Source organism: Ruditapes philippinarum, unplaced genomic scaffold (genome assembly GCF_026571515.1).
Source record: "Ruditapes philippinarum isolate M1 unplaced genomic scaffold, ASM2657151v2 ctg2215_1_1_1_1, whole genome shotgun sequence".
NCBI classification, from domain to species: domain Eukaryota; kingdom Metazoa; phylum Mollusca; class Bivalvia; order Venerida; family Veneridae; genus Ruditapes; species Ruditapes philippinarum.
In genome coordinates, this window is record NW_026862127.1 from 132,482 (window position 1) to 155,012 (window position 22,531).

A 22,531-nucleotide genomic window follows, 5' to 3' on the forward strand; every position below is an offset into this window, starting at 1 on the left:
GACAAGTGTACAAGATGTATATTCATACATGTGTACCATATGTGTACACAGACAAGTGTACCAGCTGTGTACACAGACAAGTATATCAGCTGTGTACACAGACAAATATACCAGATGTGTACACAGACAAGTGTACCAGCTGTGTACACAAACAAGTGTAACAGCTGTGTACACAAACAAGTGTAACAGCTGTGTACACAGACAAGTGTTCCAGCTGTGTACACAAACAAGTGTAACAGCTGTGTGCACAGACAAGTGTAACAGCTGTGTACACAGACAAATGTACATATCAGCTGTTATATTCTAAATAAATGCAGAAACTATATATACCGTACATTGAATGCAAAAGCAAATGTAAAAAGTATCCAAACACAACAGACAGGTTTAGCTTCAATATAGATCTGACATTCTCTGGAAAGTCAATAAACTTCTATTGTGAGCAATGTTTTATATTGGACTTATAAAATCTGGCATTTCCAGACAGAAAGCACTAATAACTTTAACATAAGCACATCATTTATAAATGTGAAAATAGCTAAAATTGATTTAAATGGACTTTGTAATATTTTGCTAGGAATTTCAAGCATTTGTTGGTGTAAAGTTTTTTTTAAGATGCATAAGGTTAAAATAAAAAGTCCACCTTGACAAATTTTACTTGATTTACAATTTAAAAAGTACTTGAAAAAAAAGTTTCTTTAGATTATATACCTTTATATTTCACAGAGCAAAATGCAGAAGTTAAAATTTCCAATTACTATTTTTTTTTATCTCTTCAAACATCCGCAACTTGAAACAATTACATGTATTAGAACAAATATGGCATAATGTTTATATTACAATAACAAGCATTAAAACTCATATTAACAATTTGTTAAGTTCTATAACAGTAATCACTACTGTCCAGTGTCTTTCTCAATCCATGCAACAATTTTCCCTTCCCATCCAGGTATTACACTCTCCTCATTTGATATCTAAAATATAAAATAATCACATTTACATAGTATGAAGTAAACTAGTAGTGTTCAATTATATTTAAGCAGGTCAGATTTAACATCATTTTAAAACATTACATAATAGCAGATATTTAATTTAAAAAAAGTAGATTCAAAACTAAATTTCTTGAATATGTTTAATTAAATTATGTAAAGCAAAACTCTGGCCAGCATAATATTGTTTTGTACAAGTTAAATAATTTAGTAATTAACCTACATGAACATCTTATTTTTTTTTATCACATAGCAAATTTACAAATCTCTAAAAACTCATTTTAAATCCTTGTCATTTGTTAATAGATTTGTCAAGCTTTGAGTATAAAAATGTTCAATTATGAGGGTTTGGATAGGAAAATGCAAAGTTTAGGCTGAAAGTAATAGCTTAAATTGCATGGGTATACACACTGGCCTGATTCTTAGCAGGTACCGTAGGTTTACCATTTTGACCTCTTTCATTAAATACGTAACCACTTTTCCACTATAACCACCATATGAAAACAGCTCTAAAACAACAAATTACTGCCTCATCAATAATATTAATCTTACCTCTTCTTTTACAGTTCCAAATTCTGGATCCAATGCTTTAAAATGGTATCTATATTGACCTGGTCTGTCAAATGACCCTTTAAAATCATGTAGAGTTATCTCTCCCAATCTGAAAAATAAACAAACACATGATATTCTCCCCCAAAATTTAAATTATTACACTTTTTCCCCACACATATACTATCAGAAAACAAATGGCTGCAAAAAAATATTTTTACAAAAATATTTTTAGAATTTAGGCATAACTTCAGTATATGTTACTAAATGACTTCAGATTGAATCAAAATGAATGCTTATTAAGTTGTATTACTGTGAAATTTATCATTATTATAAAACTAGTCAATAATAGCTCCCTCTACACTTTAACTACTACAGTAGAACTTCGGTAAGTCGAAGTTGGAGGGACTTGCGTAAAAACTTCGACACATCGGGACTTCGACTCATGAATCGGTCTGAATTTCATGACAAGTTTCCACCCGTGACTAGCCCTAATTATAAGATATATAACGTAACCTATTTCATGTTTTTCTTTCATTCATTAATCTGATATTTCACATTATACAATGATAAATATGACATGTTAATTAACTTTTCACGGCTAATGATTTGGACTCCCTGTTGACGTATACAATGAAGTTACAAAAGGCTTAACAATACGAAAGGGCAATAACTTAACCAGCTTATAGTAAATATTTCGCGTGTGATTATCACGCGACACCGGGTCACGGAAGAACTCAAAAAAATGTTCTTACTGTTTACATGTACTTTCAAATACCACTACGGCAATTAAAATAGTAATGATTCAAGCATTTTTTCACACATTTAAACGCATACAAAGGCTGTTTGGAACACTCGACTGTGTAATTAACACCTGTCGCTAAAAAGTTGATCGGAAATTGTCTTCGCGACCAAAAAGGTGTGAAAATGTCTCGAGGTCGAAGGTGTCAAAATAACCGAAGAACTTCGACTTATTTGTGGTAAATTGTACTAGATTTATTCTATACGGACCACGAAAAAACTTCGACACATCGAAAAACTCGACACATAAAATCTCGACTCATCAATAGGTTTTTATAAGGAATATATGAGGGAAAAAAATCGGGACTTTCATTTTACTTCGACCCATCGAGAAAATCGACTAATCGAAGTTCGACTCATAGAAGTTCTACTGTAGTTTTCATGTAACTGTTCTTATTTGTGTATATAATAATATATACACAAAATAATTAAAATTTAACTTACCGTTTGTAAATTGTTAGCATGGAAGGAGTTGTGGCACTTTCAGTAAAGTATAGGACTTTGGTGTAGTTTTGGTTTGGGGGACTATCTAACTTGCTGGGGTTAAAACCTGGAAATATAGCATTTCAATCATAGAAGGGTTTTTCTCTAACAAAATTGTTCATGCAGGCGTTAACATGAGGAATGACAAGGACAGTAACAAAATAACATGTTAGGATACAATAAATAATTTTCAAACATGGGGACTGAACATACACAACAATACAACCAGTTGATAAATCTCATAAAGGTCTTGCTTTTGTATCAGTTATAATTAAATGCATTCTAAATCATAAAAAAACATTTCAGTTGAAAAACAATGTATAGTTTACATCAGAATGTTATGTCTATATATCTATGTCACATAATGTCTACATACATGTATTATATGACAATATATACTATCACAAACTCATACTCTTGCTTTTCAAGTACATAGAAAAAAATTGTTTGTTATTTTAATTTTGCTTACACCTCTTACAATGGTATCCCACAACACTATAAACTATACAAGAACACAACAAACATTCAAACAACACAACACAACAATGTACACACAACTTTTTTTATCAATTTTCATTTTACTTTAAATTGGGAAAGAATGTCCTACATTTTTTTATACATCTAGGTGTAACACAGACTTTCCCAGACTGTAGAAAATGGCAGTAATTTTTTGACTAAATGTATCATCATAGCTAAGTGTTTGCGACAAGAGATCAGCATTAAGCTGTATGTCACAGAGACATCATGTCTTTGATGAAATATTGTGATTTCCCTTGTCTCCACTTCACTTATGCATCGTATTATTCACTCAAATATTAATCAAATCATTTTTCACCAAGAAACGCATTGATGGGCCTCATCCTATTCATATATGATTTCAATCAAATTAACTTCTAAGCATGCACTAAAAAAAGAGAATCTTATGTGGAGAGCTGTGTCCTCTATACTGATTTTATAATTTGGAATTTGTTTCTACACATATCTTGCCAGGTGTTTCATGGCTAAATAAATGACTTTGATATCTTTATGTACATGTATATTATGTCAAGTAAAACAGAATGGTGTTTTTTTTTCATTTATACATTATTTACTTGTGTGACTAACTCTCTGCCTGTCTTGAGTGAGAACTTGTGTACCTGTGACAATCACTTAAGTCTTATTTTCTACATAATGACAAAGTACATACACTTTGAATCAGTCTGTTGAAGACAAATTGTGTGTCCCAGTCTGATATACATGTACATGTATACTATTCTCCTTTTACCACAGCTTTAAATAATTACCAAAAAGTAATATTAATGAAATGCACCACAAAATAAAAATGTCTACTACCGATAATTGCACACGGGAGTTTATCAAATCTGGTTGAAGAATTAAGTATTACAAATAAACCATGCTAGTGGTGGATATATGATTAGATTATAAATGTGAGAGGATAAAATGGTTACAAACCGTGCGCCACAACACTCACTTGATTGTTTACTACCTGGTATTGCTGTAATAGGTGACCGACGTACATCTCCAGTACCGTCAAAGTTTCTACGTATGTCACCCGTACCATCAAAGTTTAACTTACGAGATACGTGCTGCTCATACGAACTCTGAAATCAAATCAATTTTCTTATTCATTTCTTTGTTTCACAGTAACCTATCAAAGTTACATAGCATAATCATAACCTTAATGCACTGTATGTACAAAGATTTCTACTTGGATTTGTAGACAAAGTACTCCTATTTCAGTACATTTCTAAAGTCACTGACACAAAATGAATGCTGGATAGCTTCCCTTAAAGTGACACTGAAATCACAATGGTAAGTAGGAAAAGTTGTTTGTCTTATGCCCCCCATACAACATGCTTAAACCGGTCTATCAAAAATAAATTATTGTATCAGGTTTCTTAAGTTGATCAAACAACAAGCAATTTATTCAAAGCAGAAATTATGGCAAAATGATGATGTGCAATAATATTATAACTTACATTTAAGGAATGTGCATCTGTTTTAGACGAGGTATTACTGAGATTTGAGAGACGTTCTGTAATTGTAGATATCCACTGTTCTATAGTATCTAATGTATGTTGCTGGGGGTCTGTATTATGGAAGCACTGACGTAGACTGGATAAAGATTCTCGTAAAACACCATATTCATCAGCACCAGTCTACAAAATATGTGAAATACAGTGAACCAGTCAAAATAAGTTGAACCATCTTCAGAAAGCATGTCACCATAATGAAATTTCTGAAGCAAATCATTAAATATAAGTGATAGAGAGGTAATTTTTATATAAACTGAGAGATTGTATGTCCATGCATGATTGTTTTTATAATAATATTCTGCTTGATATTTAAGTAACACAATCAAGCTACCATATCTTCCTCGCATGACAAATTTTAATGTCCCTCATGGAATTCATACCATTGACGTCACAGCAATTAATAATAATAATCACATCAAATTACTTGCATTAAAGATAAGATTTATCTATCCTATAATAAAAGCTGTAATCAGTACAGAGATGAAGATAAGGACAATAACAGTTTTGACTGAAAGAATGAAGAAAAAAAGTTTGATAAATACTGAATTGATGAGAAGAACTGACAGTACAATATAGGTTTCAGAGAAGAAAATCTGGAGGGGAGTGGCGACCAAGTTGTACAGGTGTCAGCCTATCATACTGGGGCTCTTGAGCTCTATATCAGGTGATTTTTTTTAAGCATCAGTAATAGTTTATCCAAGAAAACTGACTAGAATATGATTTATATAAGTTATTTCACAAACATACAACCTGGTACAACACTAAGTACTGCTCTGTTAAAGGTAGCTGACTCTAGCATAATGTGATCTGCAAATACCTGTTTCACAACCGAGTATAAAATGATATGTTTAAAGTAAATCTTACAGGAGGGGGTCGCACTTGTTCATTCTTTGTATGTAGGATACGTCCTGCTAGTCGAGCCATCTGTTTATCTTGTGTAGCTACACGAGCCTTCAAAGATGCCTGATTAGTGAAAGGTAGAGAGAAAATGTAATAAAATAAAGCAAACAATATATAACTAAATGATAGATTAAGAGCTGTCATGCTGAAGGGTAGGTATATATAATACAGTTACACGTTATCAAACAAGAATATCACATATGGTGATTTAATTTCAAACTACATGTACTTGGTATCACTGAAGTCTACTTAAAAGAAATGATACATATGCTAGACAAATATAACTTATAGTTCAAGAAGATCCATCAATTTTAAGGCATTTAACAGTATTTTGTACAAAAACTTACTTAATTCACAAGTCAATATTTCAGAAAGTAATTAGTTAACAGTTGAAAGACTGTTCAAACTATGGTTCATTCGTATCATTTTCAAAATTGACAAAATATGCGGGAAAGAACTAAATTATAATGGCCTTAATACACTAGAATTTTATTCTCTCTAAGCTTTAGCATGCAAGCTATGAGCTTAATCTGTCATATAACAGACTATATTACATCACAGACACAGGTGATTGAACTAAAGTAAATATTTGTAATTATAGAACAGTAATTGACAAGATAAAGAGATCAGAACATGGCATTCTAAATTGCAATTCCTTTATAGTTAAAATAATCTAGTTTACTCAATATAATGAGTGAGATGATAAAAGATATATTATGTCTTACCCCTGTTTCATCTACTACTTTAAATCTATCATTTAATTCTTTCATTTGTTGTTTCAATGTCTGATTAGAATTTTCCTTTTCTGATAACTGCATTTGAAAGTCATGACGAATATGGTCTATCTTTTGTTCTCTTCTTGCTAAATCTTTCTGTAAAATACAAACATTAAATATGTTGATAAAGAACTTAACATGCTAAATTACCTGAATGGACTTGTAACACTTTCATTTTGAAACAGCATGTAATTGTAAGGATATATGATTACAATTTAATAGTTGGTCAGCAAAGCGTATAGAGACTGGTCAGATTGCAGAGTTGTACAGGCCTGGGTTTACAATGGTGGTAAAAAAAGTTTGTGATTCAGCATTGATAAAAGGATATTTATTACATTAACTTACAGCATAATCCAGGCACCTTCATATATAATTTGTAGTTGTGAAGTTTTGTAAAATAAATGAAGAATATAGATTTTCTTTAAAACAAATTCAAAATATATTTCTGGGCTGCGTTTCATGGAGAGTCCTAAGTCTTAAGTTTGTCTTAAGATAAAAACTGTGACAATTTTGTGTTTCAAAGAAAGTCTTAAACAAGAGGGCCATGATGGCCCTGAAGTCGCTCACCTGTATATAGGCCCCCGGAGCGGGGCCAGTTTAAATCCCAGGACTTTTATTTGAACAAACTTGGTAGACACCCATTAGAAGATGTTTCATGCTAAACATCTAAGGTCAAGCTGGTCAAGTTTTTCCTTTACACATATAGTTAAAAACAATGACACACCTGGGACAGGGCCAGTTTTGACCCAAGGGCTTTTATTTGAACAATCTTTGTAGACACTTACTAGAAAATGTTTCATGCTTAATATCTAAACTCTAGCTATTCGGGTTTTTTCAAAGAAGATTTTTAAGTTTTTGCTATACACATATAAGGAAAATGAATGTCCCCCGGGGCGGGGCCAATTTTGACCCAAGGGCTTTCATTTGAACAAACTTTGTAGACACTCACTAGAAGATGCTTCATGCTTAATATTTAAACTCTAGCTATTTGAGTTTTTTTAAAGAAGATTTTTTAAGTTTTTGTTATACACATATAAGGAAAATAAATGACCCCCGAGGCGGGACCAATTTTAACCCCAGGGCTTTTATAAGAACAAACTTGGTAGACACTCACTAGAAGATGTTTCATGCTTAGTATCTAAACTCTAGCTATTTGTTTTTTTTTCAAAGAAGACTTTTTAAGTTTTTGCTATACACATATAAGGAAAATCAATGACCCCCGGGGCGGGGCCAATTTTGACCCCAGGGCTTTTATTTAAACAAACTTGGTAGACATCCATTAGAACATGTTTCATGCTAAATATCTTAGCTCTAGCTCTTTGGGTTCTTTAAAAGAAGATTTTTTTAAGTTTTTACTATATGCATATAGGGAAAATCAATGACCCCCTGGGGCGGGGCCAATTTTGACCCCAGGGCTTTTATTTGAACAAACTTGGTAGACACCCATTAGAGGATGTTTCATGCTAAATATCTTAGCTCTAGCTCTTTGGGTTCTTTAAAAGAAGATTTTTTAAGTTTTTACTATATGCATATAGGGAAAATCAATGACCCCCTGGGGCGGGGCCAATTTTGACCCCAGGGCTTTTATTTGAACAAACTTGGTAGACACCCATTAGAGGATGTTTCATGCTAAATATCTTAGCTCTAGCTCTTTGGGTTCTTTAAAAGAAGATTTTATAAGTTTTTACTATATGCATATAGGGAAAATCAATGACCCCCTGGGGCGGGGCCAATTTTGACCCCAGGGCTTTTATTTGAACAAACTTGGTAGACACCCATTAGAGGATGTTTCATGCTAAATATCTTAGCTCTAGGTCTTTGGGTTCTTTAAAAGAAGATTTTTTAAGTTTTTACTATATGCATATAGGGAAAATCAATGACCCCCTGGGGCGGGGCCAATTTTGACCCCAGGGCTTTTATTTGAACAAACTTGGTAGACACTCACTAGAAGATGTTTCATGCCAAATATCTAAGCTCTAGCTCTTTGGGTTTTTTAGAAGAAGATATTTAAAGTTTTTTCTTTTGGTTGCCATGGCAACCAGAGTTCTGCATGGAATTAAATTCTTTGAACAATTTTCAAAGGTGACCACCATAGGAACATTCCTGTGAAGTTTGGTTGAAATTGGCTTAGTGGTTTATGAGAAGATGTCATTTAAAATAAAAGTTTACGGACGACGGACGGACGCCGGACGAAAAGTGATCACAAAAGCTCACCCTGTCACTTTGTGACAGGTGAGCTAAAAAGGTCCTAATTTATGACTTCTATATTTATGACCAAAAACAGTCCTAAGTCTAGGAGTGTTGTAAAGGTATCTTAAGATTGTCCTAAGTCAAAACCACTCCAAAATCAAACAACTTTTTGTTGAATTTGGTTTTGAAAACTATCTAGAATGATAGACAATGGTCTAACTAAGAAAATAAATCCGAACACCAATATCTTTAATTCAGTTATTAACGCTGTAAAGACGTTTAAAGAGTTGTTTACATGACATCACAATTTAGCGCCAAATATCGCGTGCAAAACAAGACACATCTATAAATAATATTACTGTGCGATGTATAATTGCAGTTGCGTAGCAAGCAAGGGGGGTTCGTAAACATTTTTTACTATGAAATTAAATAAAACGGTTATTTTATCGTTTTTCGTGAAATATGGTATATATTTTCACTCAACATGATAAGAGGGAAATACATTACTTTTTATACTTGCTATAATCAATTACATAGTAAATCCAATCCGGGATTATGCGCGTGCCATTGTATTTTGTAACTTTTTTCAGGAGAGCGAATTGGTCATAAGTCTTAAGTTTAAGACAAAAGATAGGACAGTTACTTGAAACGGTCTTAAGTGCAAAAACTTTTTCTCCTAAAGTTGGTCATAAGTCCTAGGATTTAGGATTAACTTAAGACTCTCCATGAAACGCAGCCCAGGTTTTCTTTTTTTGCTTTCACAAATGTGTTTTAACAAGAGATGTCTATTTCATGACAGTTACAAATGTTTCTAGAAGAAAAAGGTATAAGAAAACAGGACATGGTGACTTATTTCTAAGCAGTATTCCTGAAAGTGGATATCACTAAATTTAAATATTAGAATCATATCAAATATTATCTAACAAACCCCACATGAAAAGATCTGCTGAATTTGTTTAAAACGTCCAACATAAGATTGGTTACTTCAACCCCAAACCTACTTAATTTCTTGAATGTGAATGAACTTGTCCAGCTTCCATTTATGGAACTGTTCACTGCAAATTTGGGGATAACAAGATGAAAATTTAAAGTAAGTCTTGATGAAATTTTGAAGTTGATCAGCCACCAGTATAGAGCCTGGTTAGACAGGATGGATGTGCAGGATGACCTGTTTATACTTGTGGCAAAGGCTATTTTTTACTTAAAGTTCCAGCAGGGTACGGGTAAACATGGGAAGAACAACTTACTTTAAGGTCTGAGATTATCTTGTCTTTGTCTCGCAACTGTTTAGATACATTAGTCTGAAATATAAAAGTATAAATGTATAGTAAATAAATAGGATTGTAAAAATAAAAATTATTGTATTTCAGTATAGAAATCATTTTGATCTATATCTATATTTATGTACCCTTTATGTCACATAAATTGATGTTATATCTGAACGGACTGTATCTTATCAAATAGGTGGATTTTTTTTATCATGTCTTCTTTTAGGAGGCAAAAACGGGGGATAAATATTTAATGTGAAATCCTGAAAACTGCTTTTTCTTGTATTATTTGAATATCATTAGTGAAAATTACATTTGTAAAGCTATTGTATAACAAAAATACCTGTTCAGAATCAAAATTTTGTTTCTGGAAATCTCTGCGTAATAATTCTGCTTTTAACTGGGAGATGGTAGTTTCCTGATCAGTTATTCTCTGCTGAAGGCCAGCCTGTCAATGAAATAATAAATAAGTGAGAGGAACTGTACTTGATAAAATGAAGAAATTTCAATATACAAAGATTATTTAGCCATCTATATATTGCGTCTGGTCAAACAACAAGAATATGCAAGATGATCTGGCAAGTGATCAATGGCAAAGAAAGCCATTATTTCTTCAATGGCTTACACAGGTAAATAAAGGCTAGCTATGGATGACAATTTTTTTTTGTTACGTAGAAAAAACAATGCCATACCTTGACACCTTGTATCTGCATCAAGTCTAATTTATTTTTAGATAATTCTTCTCGTAAACTACTATTGACTTCTTTGGTTTGCTGTAACTGACTGCGTAATATCACCTATAAAAGAAATAAAGAAATAAACCATCTTTACATTCTGAATACTTTTGATTAACGGTCTGTAATTTTTTTATCATTACAACAGGTCTTACTAACCTATTTGTCAGTCAAAATCTATTCAAAGTTTAAATTTAAAGTATGACTTCACAGTAAATATTTCCCCATTCTGTAAATAATCACATTGAAATACGGAAAAATAAACATTTTCACAATATTTTTTTTCTGAAGTATTTTATCATTTTCATTGGTTAGTTTCCAACAGACATATCATAGATGTCCAAAAATTCTTCAACTTAGAATAAATTTCTACTTTCTCAAAAGTCCAGTTGCAAAATTATGAAATTATTTTTCAGCTGTGCTGTATATTGCACTATAATGTTGGTAACTCACAATTTGTTGCTCTAATGTAGTTCCTTCAACAATATCAACAGGTGTAGAAGATTCCTCCCCATCTGGTGGCTGGCCACTCAATAACTGAAATATTCACCACAAGTATCATTACTGGTGGTTGACCACTCAATATCTGAAATATTCACCACAAGTATCATTACTGGTGGTTGACCACTCAATATCTGAACCACAAGTATCATTACTGGTGGTTGACCACTCAATAACTGAAATATTCACCACAAGTATCATTACTGGTGGTTGACCACTCAATAACTGAAATATTCACCACAAGTATCATTACCGGTGGTTGACCACTCAATAACTTGAAATATCACCCACAAGTATCATTACTGGTGGTTTGACCACTCAATATCTGAAATAACCACACAAGTATCATTACTGGTGAAATATTTTGACCACTCAATATCTGAAATAGTCACCACAAGTATCATTACTGGTGGGTTGACCACTCAATAACTGAAATAGTCACCACAAGTATCATTACTATACTGGTGGTGACCACTCAATAACTGAAATTCACCACAAGTATCATTCGGTGGTTGACCATCAATAACTGAAATAGTCACCACAAGTATCATTACCGTGGTTGACCACTCAATAACTGAAATATATATCATAACACTCATAACTGAATAATTACTGGTGGTTGTCAATATCTGAACCACAAGTATCATTACTGGTGGTGGACCACTCAATAACTGAAATATTCACCACAAGTATCATTACTGGTGGTGGACCACTCAATAACTGAAATAGTCACCACAAGTATCATTACCAGTGGTTGACCACTCAATAACTGAAATATTCACTACAAATATCATAACCAGTGGTTGACCACTCAATAACTGAAATAGTCACCACAAGTATCATTACCGGTGGTTGACCACTCAATAACTGAAATATTCACCACAAGTATCATTACTGGTGGTTGACCACTCAATATCTGAACCACAAGTATCATTACTGGTGGTGGACCACTCAATAACTGAAATATTCACCACAAGTATCATTACTGGTGGTTGACCACTCAATAACTGAAATATTCACCACAAATATCATAACCAGTGGTTGACCACTCAATAACTGAAATATTCACCACAAGTATCATTACTGGTGGTTGACCACTCAATAACTGAAATATTCACCACAAGTATCATTACAGGTGGTTGACCACTCAATAACTGAAATAGTCACCACAAGTATCATTACTGGTGGTTGACCACTCAATATCTGAACCACAAGTATCATTACTGGTGGTGGACCACTCAATAACTGAAATATTCACCACAAGTATCATTACTGGTGGTGGACCACTCAATAACTGAAATATTCACCACAAGTATCATTACCGGTGGTTGACCACTCAATAACTGAAATATTCAACACAAGTATCATTACCGGTGAACATGTGTTAGAATTTGTATTTATCACATATAATATACTTTTTTAACTTTTAAATACTTTTCAACAAGTATGTGTATGTTTTTTTCCCCCATTTTCACAAGTAAATAACAAGTAAAGTTAAACATCACCTAAACTTCGTGTTAGAACAATAATAACTAGAAATATTTCCAAAGGTCACTGATACACTAACAATTCACTATTTTATCAGTTTACAAAAGAAAGCTTGACAGATGAGGCTAAATCTATATTCATCCCTTTTCCCCCCGAAGTTATCGGGGCATAAAAACTAGTAACTTTTGGTTATATCATTAAAAGCTGCATCTATTTTTCTGTGTTATGAGGTACAAATATACGACCTTTGACATACAGGAGAAATATTTTAATCACTGGACTATCAGACCTAGTTTATCAGTTTTATTAATCTTACCAGGTCCTGTAATTGGGACAAATCTTTTTTTATCACAGTCATATCCTCCGCAAGTTTTAAATATTCTGACATTAGATCATCATACTGTGCCTTCTTAACCATGTCCCCACGCCCTGGGGTAAACACAGTGTCTTCTAACTCTGTACCACTATCTTTATCTGTAAAACATATATCATTCAATTCTATGTGCTGATATGTAACATTATGTCAAAAATATCAGTTTTAACAAAGCTGATGAAATGTATGAACTTGTGGTGCCTCATTTACTAACTTAAACAAGAACAAGATATGTATGACATATCAGTTTTCATATCTTACTTTCACAGGTGGCAATACAATGAATTGAATACTATGAGATTCTATACCACATAATTTACCCATAAATGGCTGAATTTCTTAAAATAGAAACCCCCGGCTTCTTTTTTAAAAAATTTTGAATTTAAAAAAAAATAAAACCTTTTTAAAACTTTTGGTTGCAAATTAAAATTTTTAAAAAGTAAAAAAAAAATTAAAGGGGTAAACTAAACTTATTTTATATAAACCCATTGAAAAAAAAAAATTCGTTTTTTGCCCATCATAACCTATTTTTTAAGTAGAAAAGGGAAATAAATAAACAAATTTCATGGGGAAAGAAATTTTTTGGGGGGAAAAAATTAAAAATTGGATTTCCTCTAAAATTTACTAACCAACCCCTGTAAAAATGGGGGGGGTAAATTTTAAATTTTATCCGTATAAAAATATTTTAGGGAATTTTCTTTTTAAAGAAAATTTTAAATAAATTTAATTTTAACATTTTTAAAAAACCTTGCAAAAAAAAAAACATTTAAAAATCTTTCTCAAAAAAAACAGAACTAAACTAAAATTTAAAAAACCTTACAACTTTCCAAATGATAATGGTATTTTTTTTATTAAGTAAATCTTTTTTAATTTTTTTTAAAAAAAATTTTTCAAATTTTTAAGGTATCTCCCATAATTTAAAATTTTTACGGGTGACCTTTTTAGCCTTTTATTAACCCCTATTAAAAAAACCCTGGATAAAATGGGTTTACGCAAAAGCCATCTTTTATACAAAATATAAAATAAAGTTAAAAAATTTTTTAAAAAATTAAAACCATGTTTTTTTTTCTAAAAAAATTTGAAAGTAATTTTTTTTTTTAAGGGAAAAAGTTTTAAAGTAAACATTTTTGTTTTTAAACTATTATTTTCTTTTTAAGTTTTTTAATTGAAAATTTTAAAAGGTTAAAACCTATTTTGAAACAGAAAAAGCTTTCTTTAAATCCCAAAAGAATTTTAATTAAAAAGGGAAATTTTTAGCCCCTTTTCCAAAATTTTGATCCTGTTTTAATAAAACCCCTTTTTTTAAGGGGAATTTTTTAACCCCCTTATAGGGGCCCCAAAAAATTCCCCCATAAATTTTTAATTCCTTTAAAATATTAAAAAAAATCCAAAAAAAACTCCCTTTTTAAAATTGGTTTTAAAATTTAATTTAAAAAAAATAAAATATTTTAATTTCTAATAAATAAAAAAAACCCCAGTGAAAAAACCCTTTTAAGAAATCTTTTTTATAAATAAATTTTAAAAAAATTAAAAATTCCAAAAAAAAAACCCTTTCTTTTTATCAATTTTTTGAAATTTGAAAATTTTTTAATCGGCTTTTAAATTTTTAAAAAAAAAATCAATTATAAAGTTATAACTTTTAAAAAAAAAACCCTAAAAAAAAATTTTTCGAATAACTAAATCCTTAAAAAAAATACCCCTTTGGCCTTATATACCATCTATTTTCTTGAAAAAAAGGTTCTTAATTTTCTTACCCAAAAAGGTAGTTTTTAACAAAAAATATTTCTCCCATAAAAATTAAAAAAAATTAAACATTTTTGGTTTCAATATAAAATTTTTTTTCCGGTTCCTTTTTTTTAAATTCATAATAACAACAAATATTACCAAAAAAAATTTTTTTTTAAATTTAAAACTTAAAATTTTCAAATTTTTAAAAATTTTCAAAAATTTATTTTTAAACAAAATTTCTTATATGTTTTTTTAAAAAAACTTTTTAAAACCCATTTTAAAAAAAGGCCTATTTTCTTTTAAATTTTAAAATTTTTAAAAAAATTATTTTTTAAAAATCTTAGATTTAAAAGTTTTTTAATTTTAAATTTAAACCCCAGTCCACTGACAATTACTTCCACCCGGGGTTTTTTTAAAAGGATTAGGATTTTGCGACAAAAATTTTTACAAAAAAAATTTAGGGGGGAGTATTTAAAAATTTAACTTAAAAAAGCACCAGGTTAAAAAGAGATTTTTTTAAAATTTGGTTTATTCACTCCCGTGAAAATGCGAATAAACTTTTAGACCCCCCCTTTTTACGCTATTTAGGTATATGACTGTGGTTTTTAAAAGGGGCTTCAAATTTTTTTTTCCGAACGCCTTTTCACACCTTAAAAAAAAAACATTTAAAATTTGTAAATTTTGTAAGAAAAAAAAATTTCCCCAAAAATGGTCCCTTTTTCCAAAAAAAAAGTTTTCCCTAAAGGTTTTAAGATTTACCAAGGTATTATTTTAAACGGCTTCATTTAAAAATCATTAGGGGTTTATTTAAAATTCATTTTTTGGCCTTTTTCTTAAAAAAATTTTTAAATAAAAAATTTTTTTTTTAAAAAAATTTTTAGAAAAACGTTTTTTTTTAAAATTTTTAAATTTTTTTAAAAGGAATTTAAAAAAACCAAAAAAAAAAACCTTTTTTTTTTTAAAAAAAATTTTAGATTTTTATTACAATATGTTACAGTTAAATTATGTATGTTCACAAATATGAAAATATACATATATATATACTTTGGGTATATGCATGTTTAAATCAAATAAAATTTAAAAAGTCTACATACCTATAACACTAATTAAGTGTATAAAAGCAACACCATCCCGTGTGTCATAACGGAGGTCCTCTACTAATCTTGCCCCAGGCTTCTTCTTCAACTGTGAATTTATCCATTTCATATAGGCATCTAGTTGATTCTGTCAATTTAAACTTGTGATTAATAACTTGAAAAAGGTATATAAATTTTTTTACAAATTAACATTAATATTATATTAATAACAATTAAATTTTGCCTTCTCCTTGTGAAAATTAACAAATCAGTACTTCACCCAAAACCTGCTAAATTTCTTAAATGAACTTGCACAGTTTCTGTTTGTTATGAACTTTAGTGATATCAAGATAAACAAGCAAATTACTCCTGCTGTGTAATACAATTCACTTGATGGAAACTTCTTAGAATTTTTTACCTCAGAAAATGAGAGGAAATTAATTTGATATCTACATGTTTCTACCGACTGTCAGACAACATCATTTCATTATTCCCCTTCCAATTTTACTGGCAGGGGATAAAAAATTGAATTCAGTCAGCCAACAGAACAGACCCTGGTCAGACTAATTTGACAGAGACAAATTTTAGTGTAAGGGTTAAAAATAAATATCAAAATAATTAAACAAGTAACAATTTAAATGTATATACATGTTATTATGCTTATAACTGACAAGTTCATTAGAGTACCATTCACATATTTGTTCTTGGATAAACTAAAGATATCAATACATAATAAATGTAGAAAGAGTTCTGCATGTATATCCTTTGAAACGCCTACTGGTCAGTTAAGTGCTAAGTACTGTCACTGTCAGGTCTTTCATATATTCTTTAATTATGCACCAAGACAGAAATAATTTGATCATACACTTAGATATTAAGAAATTAAAACATTTTGTCCATGTTTCTATAATCTAATTATACGCGGAAAGTCTGAGGGGGGCCAAAGGCCCCGCGGGCTGTAGCACTCTTAGATAACATGTATGACGCGTATCAATTCAAATGAATCAAATTTAAAGTAAATGATTATGAAAAAATCCTTAGTTAAGTGGGCGCCGCCATTTTGAAATCCTTTTGAGCTAAATATAGATATCAGAGCGCTTTTAATGAGCGTCTACATAATCCAGACTATTGCTAGCAGACGCATGCTAAATAACACTTCCGGTGAAAGAATGATGTACAAAATCAGAATATAAACATGCATTTTATTGATAAAAACTATAGTAACAATTAATTAATTTATAAATTTAAAAGTTACTTTAACATATCCTTTTTGATAAATTAGCACATTAATTTAAAAAATAACGTTAAAACAACAACTGTGATAAGAGATTAACAAAAATGGCGGACGGGATTTTCCAAATGCCTACGCATGCTCAGTGATCCCCTTTTACGTTCGGAGATTTAGGGAATATTCTGAGCGCTCTGATGATAGGTCGAACACCACCAATTTATTCGTTTTGTTTACGGTACAAAATACCTGTAAGAAAGATCTGGTTTACATGTACACTAAAGTAAACATCATAATTCATAAGAGCTTTCCGCGCCATTGGTAGCACCTAATTTCATATTATGATAATGATTAATTTGGGTTTTTTCTAGTGCTTTATTTTATATAAAATTGAATACAAACTGTAGCATTCCCATTAATTTTTACAATTTACAGTACAGTAGTATACTAATTTACTATACCTAAACAGAAAAACATCAATAAGCTTCCTCATATGAAAGAATCTACGTCCTAAGTGAGATTCAAACTAAAAGTGGTAAGAGGCCAGCTATGCCCACCGATACCTATCTGACCCCTATTCGTGGTAAACGCCTAATTAAACCTAAGATGTCAGAAACTAGACAATTACATAACTAAAAACATTGTAGAAAACCAAGCTATAAACCATCATAAGTGCTATAAACCTATTATCTCAAAAAGTGACCAATTTGAACATTCATTCTTTCCTAAGACTATTAGTGATTGGAATAACTTAGACAGTGCCGTTGTGTGCGCAGAGTCAGTACAGAGCTTTTAAACAGCTCTCCAACAGTGCTACTAAATTACTTAGCTCCTCTCTCCCGCTGCGTACATACCGGAAGGTTCTGCAGTGTATACATTCAGATTCAGGCACTTTGGTAAAAGTACCAGGTCACTGCAAAAGTACATTTGCAAATTCCAAGTTTGCAGAAGGGTACTGGTGTGATAAGTGAGGAGAATTGGTAGAAAAAAATGTTTTAGATTAATTCCTTACATTCCATGACACCCAAGACCCGCTTGAGTGACTTGAGCTATCTGTGTCAGGTGATTTTACTGGTGATGATGCCATTGCCTGTGTTGAAGATACAAACCATATAGATTTATAAATCAAATTAAATTAAAATAATTAATTATAATGTAGGGTGCAACATATTTACTAGCTTACAATTATTGCATATGCCGTATATCAAAATAAGCTTATTAAAGTTACTAACCTTCAATATTGACATTATTACTGATATTGTTTTAACATTATTCCTAACCTTACTTGCCAATAATTTAATTATGAAGAAACAACTTGTTGAATATAAAGTTGACATTGGTAACGGCTAAAAAGTTAGAAATAAAATATATAAACAAGCATTAAAAATGCAAATTCAACGTAATTAAATGCAAATTATTCACCATCACTGTTTTATCACCATAGATATTATCATCTTTCTGTAATTAGCCAAAATATTTGGAAATTCAGGAAATATTTGCACAAACGGAACCATTACGGCGAAGTTTAATCTCTAATCTTAAAACAAGATATAATTTTTGTTTTCATATACATAAAAAATTTCATAGATAAGCACTTTGTGATATTTGATATCAATATCAAAGTTGATTTTTGTACTCTTGAATGTAGGTTTCTTTAAGAAATCGGAATACATATATCAAATATCAGTTTGTATTTGAGACTACATCGGTGTAGTATTAAGTTTCTGCTCGAGCTAGAAGTCCTGACTAAACAAATTACGACAAGATATAAATATCGGCATAGTCTGCATGTTCATTATCGAACCTACAGAGGTCCCACACCGTTGTAGGTTAAATTTTCACTCGGGTCGAAATCTTTCATGTAAGAAAGCCATCCAGATGGCTTACGGAAGGTCGGTGGTTCTACCCAAGTGCCCGCTCGTGCCTGAAATAATGCCCGAAGGGGCACCTGGGGTCTTCCTCCACCAATAAAGCTGGAAAAAAATCGACGAAAAAATCTCGGCGGGACGCTCTAGGATGGCCCGACTTGAGTGTACGGTCGCCCATATGGGCTTTCCGGCGGCGACCTTAAATAAACGCATTAAAAAAATGTTCATTATGCACGATGATTTCAGACAGACATTATGCCAAATATCATTAAAAGAATAAACAAAAGTTAAATGAAATCTGGGAAGGCGAATATAGCTGTTTCTGTAAGGATTCATTTTTTTAAAAGATATTTAAGTCTATTTATGTCCGAAGAATTTTGGTTAGAAATACATTGAACAATAGTTGTTGATAATAATATATATATTATTTACCTCTAATTGCAAAAAGCCTGTAAAATGATTACTTTGTTGTTGATTTTTTACTGTTGTTTTTATTTATTTCTCGTTTATGTTTTTTCCGTGTTGATGGATATACATCCGTTTAAACCTGTCTCGTGCTCTTGTGAGAGGTCACATAAAAACATGATGCATGTACACTACTTTATAGTGTTATCAAGAGGTTACATTTCCTAGGTAATTAATTTAGTCATTGTCAATGTAAACAATATTAATTACATTCTGTAACAAACGCCACCTGTCCAATTACGAGTTCAAATAGTTGAATTAAAGGCTACCGAAACGCAACCATCAATTATTCACTATACCCTGCAATTTTCACTTATCGGGAAAGCAAATTTCATTCTTTTTTTAGTTACGACCCCCTATTAACCGGACTATCGAATTTATGTTTATGGTAAAACGGATACTTGACTTTATTGAAACATGCTAATTAAGTTATATCACATTATCAAAACTAAATAGCTTGATCTCAGCCAGCTAGGTAGCTGAAACTCCAGAGCCATATTTCACACAGAAAATGACATTAATATTATACCGTCTTTATCAAGGAAACATACAAGTATGACTCGACAAGAATCGAACATTTCCTTAGAAAAGGATTGTACAGTGTAGGTACTATAGAACAACACAGTATTTTAATCATGTTTTTCAGAAGAACAAAAAAGAATTACATTCCGAATACGATTAATTACTTTAATGAAATTTAACAACTTTTAATCCCATTATATAAATAACGACTTTAATAACCCTCCTACACACTTCGTTGTCCTTGTAGTGCGGTTAATCACCATTGAATTAATTATACTTACCATATTTAATTTTAATATAATTCATTAATTAAATTAAAATAGCATTTTACCCATAAATGTATTAACTTGGATGGCTATATATCTAACCGTACGTTTTAAAGTTTATAATGACTTTGTGACTTTGTGAATAAGTGATTGTATTCTGGTTATTATGCCATAAGAATAAGTAATCGAATTCTGGTCTTTATGCCAGTATATAAGAATAAGTAATCGTATTCTGGTTTTTATGCCAGTATATAAGAATAAGTGATCGTATTCTGGTCTTTATGCCAGTTTATAAGAATAAGTGATCGTTTTCTGTTGTTTTTTATGCCAGTATATAAGAATAAGCTAGTGATCGTATTCTGGTTTTTATGCCAGTAAAAAACAAAAAGTGATCGTATCCTGGTTTTTATGTCAGTATATAAGAATAAGTGATCGTATCCTGGTTTTTATGTCTGTATACAAGAATGAGTGATCGTATCCTGGTCTTTATGTCTGTATATAAGAATAAGTGATCGTATTCTGGTCTTTATGTCAGTATATAAGAATAAGTGATAGTACATGTATCCTGGTTTATATGCCAGTATATATAAGAATAAGTGATAGTATCCTGGTCTTTATGTCAGTATATAAGAATAAGTGATCGTATCCTGGTCTTTATGTCAGTATATGATCATATCCTGGTCTTTATGTCTGTATATAAGAATAAGTGATCGTATTCTGGTCTTTATGTCAGTATATAAGAATAAGTGATAGTACATGTATCCTGGTTTATATGTCAGTATATATAAGAATAAGTGATCGTATTCTGGTCTTTATGTCGGTATATAAGAATAAGTGATCGTATCCTGGTTTTTATGCCAGTATATAAGAATAAATGATCGTATCCCGGTCTTTATGTCCGTATATAAGAATAAGTGATCGTATTCTGGTCTTTATTTCGGTATATAAGAATAAGTGATAGTATCCTGGTTTTTATGCCAGTATATATAAGAATAAGTGATCGTATCCTGGTCTTTATGTCAGTATATAAGAATAAGTGATCGTATTCAGGTCTTCAGTATATAAGAATTAGAATCCGTATTTACTCTTTATGTCAGTATATTACTGCATATTTTTATTAACAAACTCATATAGAACCCAGACTCATTGGTACTCAAAAAAGTCCGTTCCACTTCGTCACGCACTTATCATAAATATGTTGTTTGTAATTTTAAACATTACCTCAATTCTTGATGAAATCTTTCCGGATCGACTTCCGGAACTGAGTCTTGGAGGAGACAATGATGTATCCGATCCGTATGTAGGTGATCTCAAACTCGCCAGTCCCGACATTGATAACACCGGGGAAACATGTCTAGATGACCCTGCACTACTCGAACCACTTTGCGATTTCAAAATATTGAGTTCGAATCCCACCATGACCCTGGGTGAGAGCCGCGAAGGTGGTTTACCAGCAACCATGGATGTGTTGTGATCCTGCCGAGAGCGACCATTGTTTAGATTGTTCATTATAAACTGATTACTCATATTTGTTGTTGTTGCCATTGTTTAATTGAAGAAAATATAATCCAGTTTAACATCTATGAATTGTCAACATTCTCAATTTATACGGATACATGTCATAATTTTAAATCCATAAATGTCGTCAACATACTTTCACTTTTGTTTTATTTTGTCTTAACATCAAAGCTGTGTTTGGTTGTTGTTCTTTTACAGTGACCCTGTACAGCAATTATTTGTATAAGGTAAACCAGGAACGCGCCTTGATTAGCGATCCGCGTCAGTGAAAACAACAAATGGTAAAATTAATTTGCACAAAATGAATTTAGTCTTAACCACGTGAACAGCGAAACAAATATTTATGATTTAGTGTACACGATTTGTCTAGTAAGATAAATAAAACACGTGCTCATTAGTTTCCCTATCAATTTCACATCTCCGGCATTTAATAAGCTCCCAGGTAGATATTTAAATGATCAGCAGATATTTCAAAGTATTTTGTCGAATAAAGGGACATTTTTCTAAAGCATGATTAAAATTCTTAAAATGTCATCGCTGTATCATAATGTGGAATTCGTAAGAAGAAAGAATTCTTTGTCTTTTATCTAATGCGTATTTTGTTATCTTTTCTCTATTGTAAATGCGTTAATCTCATTTGAAAACAATGTGCAATACACCAACAATTTCTATGACCTATTTCAGATTAGTCCTGTAATCTGTAGGATTAGCTACATTTTTGCAACCACGTGGAAAAACGGTACGAAAATAAAACACAGTATAATACGGAATTAAA

At 31.4% G+C, this 22,531-nt stretch overlaps 1 protein-coding gene across 1 annotated transcript; it reads right to left on the reverse strand.

Annotated features, from left to right (window-relative positions):
• Positions 1-222: 222 nt before the first annotated feature.
• Positions 223-22,059, reverse strand: LOC132718032 (dixin-like). The gene is made up of 14 exons (XM_060701636.1): positions 21,460-22,059; positions 15,908-16,037; positions 13,029-13,210; positions 11,177-11,260; positions 10,682-10,786; positions 10,333-10,437; positions 9,969-10,022; positions 6,481-6,627; positions 5,720-5,818; positions 4,799-4,978; positions 4,291-4,420; positions 2,781-2,886; positions 1,539-1,647; positions 223-971 (listed from the first exon to the last, which is right to left on the reverse strand). The coding sequence occupies exons 1-14, from the start codon at positions 21,781-21,783 to the stop codon at positions 894-896; spliced, it is 1,833 nt and encodes a 610-aa protein (XP_060557619.1). The 5' UTR covers positions 21,784-22,059; the 3' UTR covers positions 223-893.
• Between the last annotated feature and the right edge of the window lie 472 nt (positions 22,060-22,531).